General features: G+C 36.4%; 1 protein-coding gene across 3 annotated transcripts in view; it reads right to left on the bottom strand.

The window, feature by feature from the left end:
* The window catches only part of ICA1 (islet cell autoantigen 1), a 67,920-nt gene that overhangs the window by 12,341 nt on the left and 35,252 nt on the right, over positions 1-20,327 (bottom strand). For all 3 annotated transcript variants that reach the window (XM_042816995.1, XM_042816996.1, XM_042816997.1), the window contains exons 8-12: positions 12,176-12,301; positions 11,878-11,976; positions 4,293-4,384; positions 3,169-3,218; positions 388-429 (exon numbers count right to left, since the gene is read on the bottom strand). In XM_042816995.1, coding sequence (XP_042672929.1) covers positions 388-429; positions 3,169-3,218; positions 4,293-4,384; positions 11,878-11,976; positions 12,176-12,301 — 409 coding nt within the window. The remainder of the gene's footprint in view (positions 1-387; positions 430-3,168; positions 3,219-4,292; positions 4,385-11,877; positions 11,977-12,175; positions 12,302-20,327) is intronic.

Below are 20,327 nucleotides of genomic sequence, written 5' to 3'. Positions count from 1 at the left end.
AGACAATCACCTCCCTCTCCCTCCTGGCCACCTTTTTTTAATGCAGAGACTGCAAAAAGTTATAGCAGAGGTAAGGTTTATTGTGCAACCTACTTCAATGAAGCAAACCAATTAATATAACCAATTCAGTATAACCTTGAATCACCTGCTGGAATGTTTTTATCCTCAGTAAGGTTTGTTTTATATTCTTACATCAGGCACAGTGTTTCAACTGTTTATGAAGTTGAACTTCCTTTAATGCTGTTTAAATACTTCAACTGAATAATTTCATTGAGAAACATATTAACCTTTCAGATTATGAAAGCAATAAAGAACCAAGATTAAAATTGGCACTTGGTACCTATGATTGAAAAGTAAATGAAACAGATATGCACAAATGTTTCATACCATTTTCTTCAGGATGCAGGTCTAATAAGTCATCTACAGCACCTAAGAATAAAAAAGAGGAAAAAATTAAAAGGAACAGGAGATTTGCAGTACTGACAAACACCTTGCATACATCTAGATGTAGTTTCTTCAGACACTTCGCCTGACTTCTGTTTGTGGTTACAATTTCCTTGTAACTTGGATAGGGAATCCTTGCCATCATGAGCTGTAATCAAGAGCCATGAACACATCAAATCACACTTGGCACTTAATGGTACTGAAAGAATGAGAACATGTTGCGTGTTGAACATTGTGACATTGTTTATGAACATTTGCTACTCATGCTTAAAATGAACCTGGTCACCATGGGTGAAAGACCCAAGATATTTAAAAATACTTGTAAGTAACATTTCTGAATTACAACAAGACAAAATCTTCCTCTGCAACACCACCTGCCCCACAAGACCATCTCCAGGCTAGGTGTATCCAAATGAGGCAACCCCTGAACTGAACTTTCCTCCAGAAGCAGATTTTTTTTTTTTTATATGTTTGTACTTCCACAGGGCAGAAGAGAGAACAAAAGTGCTCAGGATCTCATCAATCCTTAAACTGCTTTTCTTGACTATGTATCAGTTTATTATACAAACTGGATGTTAAGAAGTGGAAGCAGTTGATGAGAAGAGCTGTGAATAAACAGTCCCATCACTAGTAGCACCATGTTGATTATTTTATGATATAAAGATGTATTTAAAAAAAAAAAAAAGCAGAACAAAAAAAACAATCTTAGCAATGTCAGAGACTTGTCAGTATATGAAGAGGGGAAAATTTAGCAAAAGTATTCCAAAATAATTCAGTTCCTTCTAGAGATGAAGGAGAAAGAGACACAACAAGGTATTTATATTATGGATAATACTTATGAGCTGTCAAATATTTCAGTAAGTGAGAATGATTCTAGACAACGTCTGCTAAGAAAATACTTTAGAAGTCAGGTTTTTATATTAAAAAAATATTAAAATATCTGGTAAAGTAAGTATCCAATTGCTTAACCGCAAAGTGGTTGAAACTTCTAATTGCCAAAAAAAATGTCCTGATGCAGTGTCACAATTAAAGAAAACACACACACACACAAAAAAAAACCACAGCGATAGCGATTCAAATAATTGTAGGTAACTATGGGCTGGTAAAAGAACAGAAGTACAAGTGCTCCTGTAATAAAATGCATTTTTATGGAAAATAGGCTTAGTTTAAAAGTTAATAAATGGAGATCAAAACAGTAACAACAACAACACCACAACCAACTATTCAATTCTTTGATAAAACTATGAGCTTTTTTAGCAAAGAAATTTGTTTAGAAACAAGTTGACTTTCCACTATGCAGCCTTCCAGCTAGAAAGCTAGCACTGCGTAATATCTATAAGAAACATATTGAATGGATTAGGAACAAGAAAACTAACAGATGTCAAAAGAAGTTGTTGGCAAAAATAATTGCAAAGTAGAAGTGTTTCCAGTTTAGATCTGCAAGGTTTAGTGTTATATTCATTGCTTTTCAATGGCTTTAGCAGCCATCTGGAAGTAAACACAGAATCCCTCCTAAAAAAAAAAAAGTGCAAACAACTTCCAGACTGTTAGAGGTGGTCATTCAGGCCAGTCACTTAGTTACTACAGTAAAGCTGGAGAATTTAATACTACTAATTCTTAAGATATATCTTTAGGAATAAAGAATATAAACCATGCTTCAGAATGGAAGAATGAGTCCTGGAAATCTGTGACTAAAATGAACCATGCTTTCATAAATCAAAAAAAAAAAAACAAACAAAAAAAACCACATGCGAGCTTCTAACTTGACATAACTGAAAAAATGAGATAGTACTGGAAATAGAAAAATAAAGAAGGCAATGAGTAGAAACAGGAATGTGACTTTAGAAACATTACTGGTGAAACTAATATCAGAAATGTCTTGTACAGTAATACTGCTCAAATATTAAAAGTGATGCTGGACAAGGAATGGAAACAAAAACTTCAAAACTAATGGACTAGAGAATATGTATTACAGATATCCATATGGTTAGCCTATCATGAGGAGGATCTGAACGGCAAGATTCTCTATTAATTTAGTACATAAAGATATACTTTAAAGTCATAGCATAACTTGGATGGACATCTGGGTGCCATTTTGTGAGCCACTCATTAGTGTAGAGCTTGCGATGAAGTTGGATCAGGCTTTCCAGGGATGTGCCTCAAACATCTCCAAGGACGACAGTTTCTGTAAGGACTTATTCCAACTCTTTGCCACCCTTGCAGAGAACACTCTTTCTAATACCTAAATGTAGTTACATTTTCCCCTCCTGTCATTCGTCTCCATCATCTACCATTCTTTCATTGTGAATCTTCAACTAGAGCCTGGCTGTGTCACTGGATAATAACCACACTTTGCCCACCTTTTAGCCGTAAGTTCTACTGAATTCAACGAGTTATTAACAGAGGGGATGTTTAATCACTGGAATAAACTAGTATGCTAAGTAGCACAGTTTCCCTGTCTTCACATCTACTGATCAGAAAATTCTTTCCTTGAAGATGTGCTCAGTGTAAGAATTATGCTTTGGAAAGCAAACTATTTGCCTGAGAGTAACTGAGTGAAATGCATTGGGATACAACACATAAGACATTATCTTTAACAGATCTTCCTGGCATTTTTATGCATTTATAGGGATTTACTTATTGAAGCTAAACATACATTAAACAAACAAAAAAGAAAACAACATATACTGCATTTATGAGTTGTAAATACATGAAATAAAATACCTGAATAGTCTGGTTCCTTGGTATGACTCTCCTCATCTAATGAAATCAACCTTAATTTGAAAGAGTAAGAAACATTAAGAAAACAATTCTAGGAACAGTAAATGTATTATTCTCTTTTTGGTCACACCGTTACAGAATCATAATGATAAGGAGGAAACAGTAATTCATATGGACTCCTGCTTTTGCTATATTTGCTGGTTTGTTGTTGAATTTTACTGTTCTATCGGAAGAAGTCTAGTGAAAATCAAAATAAGACTGAAGACCAACTGTCAAAACCTACCAGCTTCTCATTCTTCACCTAACTAAATATATGTAATGAAAGCACAGAGTGTTCTGTTTTGGTCAGTGGATGTAAACCTAAACAAGTAAAATAACTTTTATTATAAATAGCCAAGCAAAATCCACTAATTGTCAGTCAAGCTGTTCTCCGCTTTTTGACAACTTATCCTTAGCTGGGTGCTTCACTTAAGCACAGATAGTCAAAACAACAGGTGGCAGCAGGATTATATCAACACAGCATCTCCTCGCAACTGAATCCTGATGGTCCCATAGGGGAGGGATCACATCTCATTCTCCTGTTCTTCTGTTTCTATAGCAGCCCATTCACCTCAGAGCTACAGGTAACCCAAACCTTGATAGCATCAGCACACTTAAATGCACTTTTTACTAAGTACCTCCTTTTCCATTGGATTACTAACCAGTGCTGTATACATTACAAAAACTAATTGCTGCTCAAAGCAATCAGGAATCCATATCCTATTCCCAGGTGAAAGGAGATGCTGCTGAAGGGAGAAATAGAATGCTCACATATCTTCTCCCATATTATGCTGCTTTACTAAGGAAAAGATGAAGCAAAAGCTGAAAAATAAAGACATGGCTAAGAAAGATGAGAAACATATCAGGTTTAATGGATCTTTTTCAAGCTCTTAATTTCATCTTAAAGTTTATTAATTTTCATACACACAAAACATTTCAGTAATGCTTGCATTAAGCTTACTTTTTCTAACGTGATCAAATTACCTGTGTCTCTCTTCAGTTTTAAATGTTTGGTGACCTCTGTAACTAGAAATCAGATTATACATTAGAGATACTTATTATTTTGAGATACAGTGCATATGACTTACTGACTCTGCTGATCTTCTGATTTGGTGCTCTCAGTCTGCGGGTCCTCCTTTTCTGCTGTTTCTCTTAGTTTATTCACAGGATCTTGCAAACTCTACATATATTGATTACATAAGTGAAGAGAGAGAAGAAAAGATTCAGGGAAGCAAAGGTATATCACATAAAGCCAAACAAGACTATAAAGACTACATAATTTAGTATAAAAGTACATCTGATACAAATAGATTCACTTCTTAAACCTATTTGCTCCTCATACTGCTTCTTTATTTCTTTACTCTTTTTTCTTCCTCACCCAACTATTCTTAGGACCTTAGCAATAGCAGCGTAATACAAAGGTACTCCTCATATTCTGAACCTGAAAGCAAGAGTTAAAATCTCAAAATCATTAGGTAAGAGGCCAAGTGTGATATTACCATAGCCTATCAACCCCCTTACAATGTGGAAGACCATGCTATAAGACAACAGCAGTTTCATGGCCAGCACTTTTATATGCAAAAGTTGGGCATGTGAACAAGCCAAGATACGAAGCACTGTATTCTCACTGAGATTAGAGAACTGGTTGCCCCCACAGTCAATATTGTTCATTAATTTGTGTTGCTGTATGAAAACTTAAACGAAGATAGTATTTAACATGTTCACTAAGTCCATCTCATGTAAGGAATAAAGGTTACTGTCCCCAATCCACCATTCACTATGAGAAAAATATTCCCATAAGTTGTAGGTCTTGTTTGCACCATCTTGTTAACCAGAATCTGTTAGTCACTAGAAGGGGCATTCCAGTGTCTGTTTCTGTAGTACTTGTGTATACAAGGATATGTACTTCTCTGTTTTAGAAACCAAACTACAGGATTTGTCAGATACTGCAGTTGTGTGGTTTTTTTCCCTCTTAGTGAATTAATGCCTACCTAGTACCACAGATTGATTTCTTACAAGCATCTAGAGCACTGCAGACATCATGTTTTGAAAAATGAGGGATCACAAAGGCCTCACCAATAATTAGAGGCCTTAAAGAAAGGTACCTTACTTTATGGCTGTCGTATTTTTCCAACACTATCACAGTGCAATGCCAAAGCCACTTACACTTCTTGGATTCTGAAAAACAGACACGAGCCACCTCATCTAGATGAAGGCACATGTTACCCTTTAACTGTATTTGTACCAGGTGCCGACTAGATTGCACCTCTTCTACTATTAAAATTGGTGGGAGTTATTCACTTGATCCTGAGAAGACCTGAATTAAAGTTCAGAAACAAAGCAATATGCACAGAACTGCAGTACAAAGAAAGACAGTGCTGCTACTTGCAGTGAAGCATCTTAAACATCTTCACGTTGACCATACAATTCACTGCACTCAGGAGGTGATGCTGCAACAGCGTGTGGTGCTCTGTGACCAAGCACAGTAGCACAGAGCCTACCCCAAGAAGGATGTTATGTTTTAGAATAACAAACAGGGCCACATAAACTGCCTTATTATGTAACTTAGAAAGTTATCAGAAGTAAAATCCTTTGCATCTCCACCAATGAAAAGTTTTATTATTCTTTTTTTATGGAGAAATTGCCATCCTTCCTTAAGAAACTGTATCACGGTGCTTCCTTCATTGTTAAAGAATGTTTCAGGAAATCCATTTTTAAAAGCCTGTGATCAAAGCACGGAAACAGTATATAGAAATTAAGTTCACAAGTACCTTAGGAAGGAAACAGAATGATAATACTCAGAGTCACTATTTCCTGTATTAGAAAAATAAATATAGCTCTGAAATGAAGCTTCAGTTTAAATGGAAATTACAACAAAACACTGCTGAAGATCAGCAGCTGTATTTTAAAACAATAATGTAGCTAATTGTTTTTACGTTTAGGCAATATTTCCATCAATTCTAACAGCAAATAATTAAATTAATATCCTTTTCCCTATCTCCCTCCACTCCACATCCTAATGCACACTATGAACTGAGGTATCTTTCTAAAATGATTAAAAACAGAGAATAAATACAAAATAAAAATGAGTGCTAAAAAGTACTGTTAACTGTTTTTTGAACATGAATGCACAGTAACGTGATAACTATTGTAAACATGCATACAAATGACACTGCGACATTCTATTAATTGTTTTAGGCTATGTCTGAAAAAAGGAAGGTCTCCCATCACTTAGGAAGTAAAATGATTAAACAAGTCTGTAAAGACACAGACTGAATGTGTACAAAAGGAAGCATGCTTCATTCAGCTTGGTGTATAAAACAATGCTGACTTCACTGGCTGAGAAGAAACAGATGTCTAACTTCACAAAATCCATCTGGATGCTTGTGTGAACTCGCATGGACTTTGTAAGCTACAGAAATACATGGCTGAGGGTCTCATACCTAAAATGCTTTCTTCCTAGCTTCATTAGTTCTCTTCTATAAAAATTGGTGAGATTGTACACGCTTGTAGAGCCACTTCACAGTCTCTCATTGTGCCTATCCTCTGTCTCTACAACTAAAAGTCACCCAATAATATTTTGCTAGCTCAGATTAATATCCCAGCCACCCAGGGGTATTTATCCACTGCCAAGTTAACTTGGATTCCAGTTAAAACATTGCTCCTACACTGACTGCCTCTCCCTTACAAAACTCCTTTACCTTGACTTGGGTTTCTTTCAAGTCCAGCCAAAATGACCTTGACTGCACGCAAAACCTGTCCTTGATTTACATCACTGGAGTGCTGGCAATGCACCCAGCTTGCCTAGAGCTCCTCACAAGTGACTTGGACAACTTAGGCACTTCTGCTCCACTGCAGCCTCACTTCAAGTGTTCTATGCAGTTTTGGACACCACAATACCAGAAGGACATAAAACTGTTAGAGAGCATCCAAAGGAGGGCAACAAAGATGGGGAAGGATCTAGAGGGCAAGGTGCACGAGGAGCGGCTGAAGTCCCTTGGCTTGCTCAGCGCAGAGGAGCTGAGGGGAGGCCTCATGGCAGCTGTGGCTCTCACAGAGCAGAGGGGCAGCACTGAGCTCTGCACTTTGCAACAGGGCCTGAGGGAGGGGCAGCTGGGGTTAGGGAAAGGGTCTGCATCAGAGGGCAGTGGGCATGGAATGGGCTGCCAAAGGTTCCCATGGTCATAGTCCAAAGTTGCTGGAGTTCAAGGAGCATTTGAACAATGCTTTCAGAAACAGGGTTTGAATTTTGGGTGGCCCTGCGTGGAGCCAGGAGCTGGACTTGATGGTACTGTGGGTCCCTTCCTACTTGGGATATTCTGATTCTTTGCTGTGAAAAAGAATCAAAGTAACATAGCTGAGGGCAGCTCCAGAAGAAAGGGAGACATCCCATGTCCTTGTAAGAACATACGGAGAAGCACAACACCATTGAAGAGACAAATACTTGCATCTGCTTCATTTGGAGGGAAGACTGAAAGGTGGCTTCAGAATTGCCTCACAGAGGTTCATGAAGAAGAAAAAAGCGCCTGGAGATATAAAATTATACACAGTCTTGCCTAGGGAGTAAAATCATGATGCAGCAAATGGAAATGAAACAACAGCAAAGGTCAGCAGAATTTAACAGTACTGAAGTAGCTGCTTGGGCTTGGTTCTCCAAGCCATTTAAGCAGCAGATGCAGCAGCAGTCCACTTTACACCCCAAAAAGGGATGCACTCAGATTTAGGTCCCTTGAGTCCCTTACTAAGGCTAGTACAATTTCTTGTCTCATATGAACTCCTCGGGAGGTTTAGCAGTATAGCATAGAAACGTAAAAAATCTGATCAAATACTCATTAAGTAAGGCAAATAAACAGTGACAGAAATTTGAAAAAGGCATCATTTATGAAAAGCAGCCCCTGAAATAAACTTGAATCCATTTGATATGTACTAATTTAAAGACAATGAAACTTTCAAAGTGTTACCAAAGCAGCAGCCCATCATCTTTAATATTACAGTAATGAATATTTTTACATCACGATACATAAGTTTGTTAGCACATTAATAATAATCTTTCATCAAGGATAAAATCAACAGTTAGGAAATACAGCTGCAATAGCACAGTTGTACTACCCTCAGTATATACCCTGAAGCAAAGAAAACAAATGGGCTGCTTTTCATTAATGGGAGTTTGGCAGTCATCTCTAAAGATAATGTTTTCTTTCCAGAAACAACCCAAAAGCCACTTAAGAGTCTCTTTCCTGAGGTAAATCTAGTACACTCATACTACAATATGCAAATAGTAGTTTTCCATTAAATGCACCTTATAGTTTTTCAGTAAGACAATCTACATCTAAGTCAAATAGTAACACTGTTTCCTTAAATTCTTGTTTTAAAGCAAAACACTGACCCTACATACATGTATGCTCAGTTTAATTCAGAAGAGGTACTTCTGAATTAAGGATGAGTAACATTAAAGTGTTCCTATCAGAACTAGAATTATAAAAGTAAAAAATGATTTGCAAGCACCAATTTCAGTATTTTCCCTTAGAAAATATCCCTTCTGAGATACAAGACAAGGAAAAAAAATTCTAAGAGACAACTCTCAATTAAACACGTAAAAATGGCCACGTTAAAATGCTTCATGTACATTTTAAACAATTATATATTCCAACTGTAAGTTTTTAATGCATAAAGTGAACAGCAGATACAACATTTTCATTGAATAAACTTCTACACTAGAAGATTACTCATTAGAAACTGCACTTATTCTTGATCACCTACAGTCACTAACTATACTTCACAAGAAAAAAATAATATCACCGTCTTGTTTATTGATGGAAAAGAGATCATGCAGGACACTGAACTTTAATATACAAAAGAAAATAATCCCACATTCTAGAGACCACAAGAAATAAAGGACTGATATTATAAGGCAGCAACATAGTCTTATCCCCAAGCAGCTGCTTTCTGCAAGAACAGACTTCCACAAAACTGCAATATAAAACTAACCTCTGATTACCATTACATTTCAGCATACATGTAGCTGCAAAAACAGGAAGTCACATATTTTCAGAGCAGGAGGCCAGTAATAAAAATAGTTATGATTCTCATTAACAAACTTAGGGCTGCACCTCAAACATACTACAGTCACTTTTATAGTTATGTTCTGTTCCGCTGAGTGCTTGTTATAGGTGCACAGATAATACGGATTTTATTTCTCCATCATAGATTCCTAACTTAATTTCAAGTTTAGAGTATGTTGAAATCTTTCACAAGAGGTAGTTCGGAAGAAAACAAGCATTTAAAAGTATCTCTCCCTTTACCGCATGAGTATTTCATGCTCTATAGAATAGGTGCATTTTCTGTGCAGGTTTATTTCCAAGATCACTACCCTATTTTGAAACATCATATGTCTTGTTGAAATAATCATGTTTATAGGTATGAAAGGGAATAAAGAATAAATACACAGCAAAAATACAGGCTAGCTGCACAAGTTAGACTGGAAAGGGCTTCTTTAAAAGCAAAGAAAAAAAAACCTTAAAAAAATTTTACACATGAGGAGATTATGAGCCAGAGCAGTTCCTCAGCATGCTACCCAGGTTCTGGCCATGTTAAGCTCAAGCCGTGAAGCAGCCATTGGTACAATGGGAGGTGACTGAGGAAACAAAGAGGTTTGGAGTTTAACTGCAGAGTCCGTAGGCAATGACTGGCAATGCCAAGATAACTAAGCCTGTCTTCTTTTGAAGTTTGGAGGTACCTTGTGCCTAGAATTTGGAGTATGTAAGAAGGAAGAACGGAGTTAGGTAACTTCAGAGCAACTGTGGACTTATCCTACAAGAAAGGATCCTTTAGAGACTGTCTAAGACGAAAAGCTTATGAATTTTTAAAACTGTCCAGTACAGCCTCCTTTTATTTTTGTCTTCTAGTCAGGAGAGACTGAAGTTTGAAATGTGTTTGTTTGGTTGGTTTGTTTTGATGTTTCAAGCTGCAGAAATAATTGTCTCCACAAACACTTCATAAAAACTCTACAAAACTGCTCCCTCACTGCTCACATTCTAGAAGACAACTTTAAATACAGCATGTCATGTACGGGCAGGTATGCTAGCCCGGGGTATGTTAAATCTTATACCTTCAGGTGCCTCTTCTCCCAGAGATCTGGAGTAGCCACAGGCTATACAGCACACTGCAGTCCAGCTTTCACTTCTGCATGCCATATGCAGAAACCTACATGGATTGAGGCTATGACTTGTAATTGTTTTCAAACTAGATTGTCTCTCCAAGCACACAGTGCTTCGCTCAAAGTTATTCATTCTTTGCTTTTCTGCCAGTTTGTAAGCCTTCCATCAGACCTTCTTCAGACAAATGTTATTTTTCTCCCACATAAATAGGATCAGTCCATCACACAGTTATCATGTTGCATAAAATAATTATAGGACAAGGACACATATGAGGATAACTGGGAAATTAATGTTTCTTCTTTTTCCCCCTATTCCTCTACTGAAGCTCAAATTGCAATGGGAAGAGCAACTTCTTAGGCAGAAGCAGACATGATTAGAAAAAAACACAGTGTGAATGAGCCCTTATTTTCGGAAACCTAGCTAAACTTTGAACTCATTACTTCAGTCAGACATTGCATATGCTCTACATTCAAAAATTACAGAAGATCAGCAAATATACTAGTCAAGGAAAACAGCAATTCGTTTAGGGAACCTGCTTTGACAGGAGGGCTGGTCTCAATGATCTCTAGAGGTCCCTTACAACCCCTACATTCTGTCATTTTGTGATTCTGTAGTTTGTATTATCTGGTCATAGTCAGATGGCTGTGGTCAAGGGCTCTACGTCCAAGTGAAGGTTGGTTATAAGCTATCCTAACCAGGGGTTCATCTTGGGACTAGTGCTCTTCAACATCTTTATCAACAACATAGACGGTGGGGTTGAGTGTAACCTCAATAAGTTTACAGCTGACACTTCATAAAAGAGGGATGTGATCCAGAGGGATCTGGACATGCTCAAAAAGTGGGCATACAAGAATTTAATGAGGTTTAACAAGGCCAAGTGCAAGACCCCATCTGTAGTACTCTGTCCGAGCCTGAGGCCCACGGTACATTAAGAATGTGAAGCTTTTGTAGCAGGTCCAGAGGAAGGCCACAAAGATGACCAAAGGACTGGTGCATCTCTCCTGTGAAGACAGATTGAGGGAGTTGGGATTGTTTAGCTTGGAGACGAGAAGGATTCGGGGAGATCTCACTGTAGCATTCCAGTACTTGAAAGGAGCTTACAAGCAGGAGAGGGATTGATTTTTTACATGGTCTGATAGTGATAGGACAAGGCAGAATGGCTTTAAACCAAAACAAGGCAGATTAAAATTAGATGTTAGGAAGAATTTTTAAATTTTATTTTATTTTATTTTTTTTTTTTAAACTCAGAGAGTGGTGAGGCAGTATAACAGGTTGCTCAAAGAGGTTATGGATCCGCCATCTCTGGATGCATTCAAGGCCAGGTTGGATGGGATCCTGGGCAGCCTTATCTAGTGGCTGGCAACCCCGTCTATGGCAAGGGAGTTGGAACTAGATAATCTTTAAGGTTCCCTCCAACCTAATCATTCCATGATTCAACAAAACATGAATGTTTTCTATATCACTGTATGGTCTCTTATTTGTTATGGAAAGACAAATGTACCTATATATTCCTTACCTTTAGCATAGTGAATTCATATGGCTGATAACCTTTGAAACTTTCATGGATAGCTGCCATTGTGTGCGAAGTTTTTTCCCAAAAATGAAGAAGTGTTGTCTGTAAGGCAGGGTAAAAATTCAGTGTACTGTTATCTTAAACATGAATCTGGTTTTTCACACAAAGTTTTTATCTCCACTCCAGTATTAGTTACAGATTCTCGTATTTGAATATTGCCATGGAAACCTCTTAGAAAAACATATATTAACTGGAAATCTTTATTTGGGAGGTAATGGGTTTTGTTTTTTTTTTTTGGTACCTGATATGTTGTTAATACATGAGAAAGAAGGTTGCATCTACTTGCTCCCAAAAGGTCAACTTTTTGACAGACATCAGTCTTCAGTTTGTCAAAGTTGAGTTTTGCATGTCGCACTTGAGCTTGAACCTTCAAACAAAGGGAGAATTATTTATGTAGCGAGTTTTTTTCTTCATTTTTCTACCCCAACTTTATGAAAGAAGAAACAAACAGAACTTAGAAAATCAGAAATATCAGAAAATAGAAATGAGAAAACTGAACAGACTCAATTAAAATCTCAAATAGAATTATTAATATAATCTGTCCCACTGAAAATACATTATAGCAAGCTGACATGCCAAAATTAGGAATTATACGTTTACTGCATAATACACAAGGACATCTCCATACACCTGATGTAGGAAAGCAATTATGCTGATGAACTTTAAAGTCAGTCAGAAATTTTGCTGATAATATAGCACTTCAGTAACTTCAAACTGCTACAAAAAGTTATCTTGTCACAGTTCTCCTTTTAATAGAAGTGCTTTTCTCATTTGTTGCTATAAGGAGAGTATCAAGACCTCCTTTCATAGGAACAATTTCTGTTTGAAAGAATTTTAGTTTCACAAATTCTTCTACCACCAGTTATGCATATACAAGATATTCTGTTACGCAAGCCATACACATTTAATGACAATACTAGTATTCTCATCAGGTATCAGAACAGAAACTTGATGTAGGCATTCTGAACACAGGATACCTCATTTTAATGACAATTTTGTGCAGAGAAATTTTTATACAACAAAATGTTTACACAATCTAGTTTTTGTCCAAGGAAATACAAAATTATCAAAAAACAGAACAATTTTCCTATCAATCTTTCACAGTTAAAACGTTTACCCACAAAAATCTTCACAGTAAACGATAACCACACTGAACCCAATTTAAAGACAATTTCTTTTCTTTACAGAAAATCCTAATTCAGAGAGGAAGCCTAACAGGCTTGGTTAAAACAAGATCTGACAAACTTGCATGTTTCTGGTTTTCAGAAGTAAATCTATAATCCTGCAACAAGTATCTGTGGTCCTTTTGTGGTGGACACATCTCATGACACCATGTGAAATGTTAGGATTACAATACCTATCATCCTATCTCACTTATAGTAATAGACTTCCAACCAGGCAGAAAAAACCAAAAGATCAGTGCCACAAATTCATCAGATGACCTACTCAGATGAATTGTGGCCATGTCTGTGATTGGACAACCCTTTTTCACTGATCTCATCTGATCAACTGTGCAAATGTTACAGGGTTGTACATATTGAAGGTCTGATACATCCATAATGAAGGAGCAATCATAACTGAAAACTGATGAAAAGTGAAGAATCTCACAGGTGAGATTTTAATTCTAGTTGATGGCAATGTGTCAAATATAAAGCTATACTTTCCAATGATGCAGCTGAGATCAGAATCCTTTTGCTCTTCAGTGTATCACAGCACTAGTTTGTTTGTGAGAGTACAGCAAGGTCAACTGTGATTTTGTAGTCAAAATTGTAGTCAAAATGTAGTCAACAGTCCAAATGAGCAAAGAACGTTACTCCTGGGGAATATAAGTATCTCTGTGTCAGAAATTGTGGGCCACAAGAAAAAAAAATATATACTAATAAATGTGATTGTTAATTTCCACAGTTGGAAGTCTGGACAGGGACTTCATACAACAAATTGGGATTCAGGTCCATCTCATGCCTCCAACTCCTTAAGAAAAAAGCCCAGAAAAGGAAAAAGTTGTAAAGTTTCCAGTTACAGTCTTCCTGCAAATAGCCTTCAGGACACTTAGCAAGAAACAACATCAGCATTTTATCTTAATACATTAATAGTGCCTCATTTAAAAGCTAGAACACTGACAAAAGGGCGATTCATAAGTGTGGAATATTAACCTGCATGTTCGAGATATCCATATAGAAGATTCAAAATATGTAGCACAGTATTTTGATACCAAATGTCACAGATTTATTTCACCAACCAATTAAGATGTGAAAGTATGAGAATTATTCAATTAAGGATGTTTATGAGCTTTTTTAACATATTAAAAATTTAGCAGAAATACTCTCCGTCGTAGAACAGTTGTGCAGGACAGCCCAGAAAGAAACCCACCCCAGGGCATCATCATAACCTTTTGCCTTTTATTTGTGCCCATGAGCACATTTTCAATTCAAATTATTATTAGAAACCTTTCAAGATTACTGGCTTCAGGAATTAGGAATAAAACCTCTATGCTGACAAAGCATAATCTACTTAAAACTGCACAAATTATTATAACAAAACTTTAGTTTTCTGCTCAAAGGGGAGTTTATGCAACATATACTGAAGTTCTCCTTCCTCTGCAATTACTTTCCAAGCCAGGACAAATAGGATCACACTGTGGTTTCTGTTCCATGAATTTTATTTCATATATTTCATTTCATCCATGCACAGCATACAAAATTTATTCAAAATCCTGATCTGAGATGTGTTGGGATTTTACTGACTAAAGAGAACTGTGCTGTTTCAAAGGCAAGGTAGGCATTTTACAATGAAAGAGCTACTAGCATCTGAAGCAGTAGGTGCCAGTTAAGAGATTTATGCAATACATGAAAATCTCACCACAGTACAGCTGACATAAAAAAAAAAAAAAAAAAAAAAAAAACCTACTACTCTCCATCTTTTCCTTTTTCTAAGGAAAAGTAAACTGCTTTTAATTTTCCAATGCAAATATCAAAGTATAATATTTAAAAGATCAAATTCTTCAAAGAAAACACATGAGAAAAATCTGAAAAAAGTGTTTTATTAATTGCTTGATAAACTAATAAGCCAGATAAAACTGAAATAATTAAAAATAAGTAAATAAATAAATAGATAATCAGTACTAAGATCCTAAATGCCGTGTGTTTGAAATTCAGACTCTGGGATGCTTGACTGTAATACAAATACAGCTTCCTAAGCTGACATTCAAACAGAAAAGTCCCAGTTTTCAAGACTGCCATCATCAAAAATAAAGAAATAAATTTTTACACCCAATTAAAAAACCCTGTTCAGTATATTGCTATTAAAATTTGGATTTTTTTTTTAAACATATTTTCAAGAAAATTTTGTGTCTCCTATGGTATTTTCATGTTACTACTTTTGGTCTAAAGTAAAACACAACATTTATTTTCAGTAGTAGCCCAATTTCAGGGACAGTTCAGCCAATAAGAAATTATCTCCAAACTAAATACAGTATATTTTTTGTCTCAGCACTTCCAGTATAGAAGCAGAAACAGATGCTTTCAGTCTCATTTGTCACCCAGCCTCTCACTTACTTGATCTGAAAAGCATGCACAGTGTGTGTACAGAGTGGAAAGCAGGGGGGGAAGTAAATCAAGAGGGAAAAATTCCTGGAATATAGCAAACCTTCCCATTGGGAGCTCTGGGTAAACTCCACCAGCAGATGGAATCAGCACAAATCTCTGCATGAAATAAGCATAACACCTTCTGGCATACCTGATTGTTATAAAGACTACATGAAACCTAAGCACAAAATAAAATAGGCTGTATTTTCAGGACAAAGTATTTAGAGCACAGAAGAGAAAGCAAAAGGAACCTGGCTACTAGTTATCACAGAACTGTAATAACATCACCTAAGCTATGAAATTATGAAAAGGAACACCTACCACACTTTTAAACCAACATATGCAAGCACCTATTGTAGTTTGCTCTTAAAGTTGAGTTTGATGCCACAAGTCTGGGAATAGAAAAATTAATGTTTTATACAAAGTAATGACTGTAGCTAAACTATTCCATGTGCAACACAAAGAATTCCAAAGTCTTGCACAGTGCTAACCCCAATTTCAGCATGCTTTAGTATGTTCAACATTTTGCAGGCTTTTCTTTGACTCAACTGTTCCCTTGGGTGGGAATAGTATTTACTGCATGTATTAATCTCTGTTCCATTAACATGTAAGGATAATATGTTAAAACAATATTTAAAGAAGAGGTTGTATACTTCTGTTTGTGTCCTTTAACCCTTCTTTTATGGTCTGATGAAGAACACTGATAAAAGTTACTTTTGGAAGATGACATTTATGAAGTTCAAAATGCCTCTTGGGCAGAATAACACATGCAAACAATATGGTCTGTCACATACTGTCACATTTTAAGCTAAGCAGATGAACATCAAACTTGTTCAAAAAGTGAAGCTATTCTTGTAAAAGATGTAAAATATCCTAGAAAAAAAGGTGCATAATTAGTTCCAATGATATACTAATTAAGTTTACCATTTTGGACTTAATTACGATTGCCCCTGCATGTGTACATATGCACTTCACTCTATTAGGCTTGATTAAGTAAACCTAAGGTAACGTTGGCATTCCTATAAAGGACTAAATAATTACCATTGCATGTCTGTCTTACTCTTGAAAGCAACACAAGTATTGTCTGGCCCTTCTGCCTCAAAAAAGATCATAGCTTTGAAAGAATAGCCAGTTCTGTGGAATTGCTACCCATGATTCTGACTCTCTGTCGATACAGAATTACAAGCTATAATACCTTGACACTGCTGTTGAAAACCTGTGTGTTCTGTGTCAGAGTTGTCTCTATCTATCAGGAATACCATGAGAAAAGAAAACAGAAGTAGCTGAAAGTTAAATTAAATATTATGTTAACTGCAAATTATTGCAACTGATTCTAGAAAGATTGAGAAAACTTTCTGGTATCCTAAAGTGATTAAAAAAAAAAAGTCTCTAACTATTATAGACCTATTTGAGTTGGAAGGGACCCTTAAATATCATTTTAGCTCTCTTGCAATGAACAGGGACACCTACAGCTACATCAGGTTGCTCAGAGCCTTGTCCAGCCAGGCCTTAAATATCTTCAAGGATGGGGCATCCACCACCTCTCTGCGCAACCTGTTTCGGTACTTCACTATCCGTATTGCAAACAACATTTTTTTTTTCTATTCAATCTAAATCTTCTCTGTTTTACTTTGAAACCATTTCCCCTTGTCCTATCACCCTGCTAAAGGGTCTGTTCCTTTCTTCCTTATAGCTCCTGTTTAGATACTGAAAGGGTGCAATGAGGTCTCCCTGGAGTCTTCAATTCTCCAGGCTGAACAGCTCCAGCTCTCTCTCTCCTGCATGGACTTGATCAAGAAAACAAGATGGCACAAAGACTTTTCAGCTGCCTACAACTATTCTTCTAGTGTATTTTAGATTTAATTGGAACCTCTAATTCACTTCACTGCTTTCACTGTAGCACATTCAGTACAGTCCTGAAACTGAACATACGTAATAAGTCAAGTGATAAAACTAGAAATCAATAAAGAAAAATTAGTATAAGCAATGCTATGCCACTCTGACACAATATAGTGAAATGTAGCTTAATATGAATTAGTTTAAAGCTGCAGCATGTCATTTACTGCACTAGGAACAATCACATTTCTCTGTCAACTAGAGCTGAATCATTGTATACAAATAAAATATCATAAAGTCTTTATGCTAGTAGAAGTTATTTCCTTTTATTTCAATATTGTTTATTTCTACCAAAACAAATGAATTGCCATGATTTCAATGTAAGCTTTGCTCTGCTTATACTGTCTACAAAGCTGTCTAAAGGAAAGAACTAGTAAAAAAAATTAAAAAATCACATAATTGTAATGTTATGCCCCCAAACCTGACAGCTTTCATGTAAACTTTGTCACAGAAACCAGCTTCATGCTAGCTATTTTCACCATCTTCTCTGAATTTGCAATAGTATTCTTCTTACACTCAGTTTTCCTTCTCACAAAGTGATATCTAGTGAAATGTTATCATTCACTTCTGTAATCAAAATGTGAGACAAAAATAACAGTCGTAATAGTTTTAATTTTCACAGAAGAGCAATAGCCTTTGATGATAACTCACATTTTCATCTGAGTTACTGTGTTATTCCCCTTGATTTCAATAGTAACGCTCACTGTTGTTTAACCTTTGTATTGCAACAGTTACTGAAGGTTTCAATGAGACAGAGTTCCACAGCACCAGACACTAAAAATAAATGAAAAAAATTCCAGGTCTTGTGCCAGTGTTATGCAGTCTTTAGGTAAAAGCCCCTGATAGTCAGGTGTCTAAATTGGGACTGTGCTGGGAAAAGAAGCCCTTCCTGTATACCCACAGGGTGATTCCTGCTCTGGGCATAGTGGAATTTGCCCCACTAGAATGTTACAGCCCTTCTTATACCTTCTCTCGATTTAAGAGCATGGTTCTCTTAAGCCTTCACTGCAACATACACATAAGCACCTGTGCAATGCACACACTCAGGTCTAACATCAACATCCATCAGCTAAAAAGCATTAGAGCTGCCAGGGGATGTCTGGAGTAACACATTCAAGCAAGCTTTAGCATTCAGCTATGCTTCTGATCTGAGAATCAGGAGCACTTGAAAGACTTGGTTTTTTTTTTCTGCTTCTGCTGATTTGTAATAAAAATAAGCATATCCCATTTAGTATGAAGATAAAAATGAACTTAAATTACTACTTAACATTTCAGGCTTTTTTGCATGCTGTGTATCATTTCTCATGGGTAAGGCCATAGTATTTTAAACTTCCTTTTCTATTCTCCTTCTGACCCCCTATGAAAGAGACAATAAAGATGCTATAGAAAGGAGAATATTTGTGTAAGGAAGGCAAGGAATGTATCATATGAGAGAACTGCATTTCACACAGACACATGATAGCTTTGATACAGTATACAGGTCTAGATTCATGTATAGCATGCAATTGATAATACAGTGTAGTTTCTCAGCCACATGAAACTAACACAAATAAACAAACACATTCTGTGTTGCACTCCAACCAGCCTCTCTGCTGCTACTACACTATTCTACAGAAGCAGGGTCTTGATTACTTTTTCATAAGGAAATTGATCATATTCTGACAGCTCTTCTGCCTCTAACATGCTGTCCTGAGGCACTGAATAGATTATAATTGAAAAGGAAAATTTTTGGAGCTTTTAAGAAGCTATATTTAAGAAATTTTTAAACTACATATACATACATATATATATTTATCATTAGAGATCCTCACCATCTCCCAGAATGGAACAGAACAACTTGAAAATATCTTAAGACTGGATGGCAATGTTCTGTACTTTGCAATTACAACATTTGAAACCTTAGCTACCCAGAAAACAAAGTAATTGTGTGATAAGGGAAGCTTCAGATTAATCTTTAGTTTTAGTTGAACTAATACCTTTCGATACTGCAATTATTTTGATACATTTTAATTAAAATAAATTTGTACTAAATTTTCTTTTTTTGGTATATTAAAACCGCTTCATTAAAAGCATTCTGATACTTGTGGGTAATAACCCTTAACATAACCCTTAACACTGCAGGAAGTACCAAAAGGGATCCATTATTTTCTGTGATTGTTGACACATGTCCTGACAGACATGGCTTATTTCAGCAATTCTTTGAGGACAGTTACTTTAGCTCCAGTAGTATCTTCAAAACTGCAGTCATTACTTTGGCTCAGTATTTGCCAGAGTTTTTCCTTGTGTAGAGCAGCATTCCTTTCAGTCCCCCAGGTCACTCACACCTGATCCAGCTTGTGGAATCTCTGTGGGTTTTCTAGGAAAGCATTCATAGCTAGTTGCCATTCATTTGGCTAGAGATCAAAAGATCAACTTTGCAAAATCTTACTGCTGCACTCGCTCTAAGGCATACCTTCCAATAAGATATGCTAGGTGCAACTAGTCAGATGTTGTTACTCGAGATCTTAGTGGATGAAGATCACACAAACAATTGACTCTAGAGTTTCATTCATGTTACCCTAAAAACTGCCCATTTCTCTCCACTGGAGCTTTAAAAGCCATGCAGAAGCTTTTGAAGATTTGTTTACATGCAGACACTACAGCAGACATCAGGAGGCAGATGCAAGAAGCCCTAAACAAAATGTTTGGGAAAAACCCAACTTCCTTTTTAGCTAATAGCCGTAACTATTAAAATATATGCTTATTTGCTGTTTGAATTCATTCACATATAAGCTTTCAAGCATTGAATCTTGATAAATTCTCGAAGAGGTGATCGAAGAATTTCAGTAACTTAAATACTATGGTCAAGCCAACTCTCCCTCTTGCCTTTGATACATGAGAATGATTGACCTAGAAACACCCCATCTAAGGTAA

Source organism: Centrocercus urophasianus, unplaced genomic scaffold (genome assembly GCF_019232065.1).
Source record: "Centrocercus urophasianus isolate 14NV4802_14NV808 unplaced genomic scaffold, USGS_Curo_1.0 seq_16, whole genome shotgun sequence".
In the NCBI taxonomy this organism is placed as follows: Eukaryota; Metazoa; Chordata; class Aves; order Galliformes; family Phasianidae; genus Centrocercus; species Centrocercus urophasianus.
Note: the sequence above shows the minus strand (reverse complement) of the source record. Positions and strands in the feature narration are given on the sequence as shown.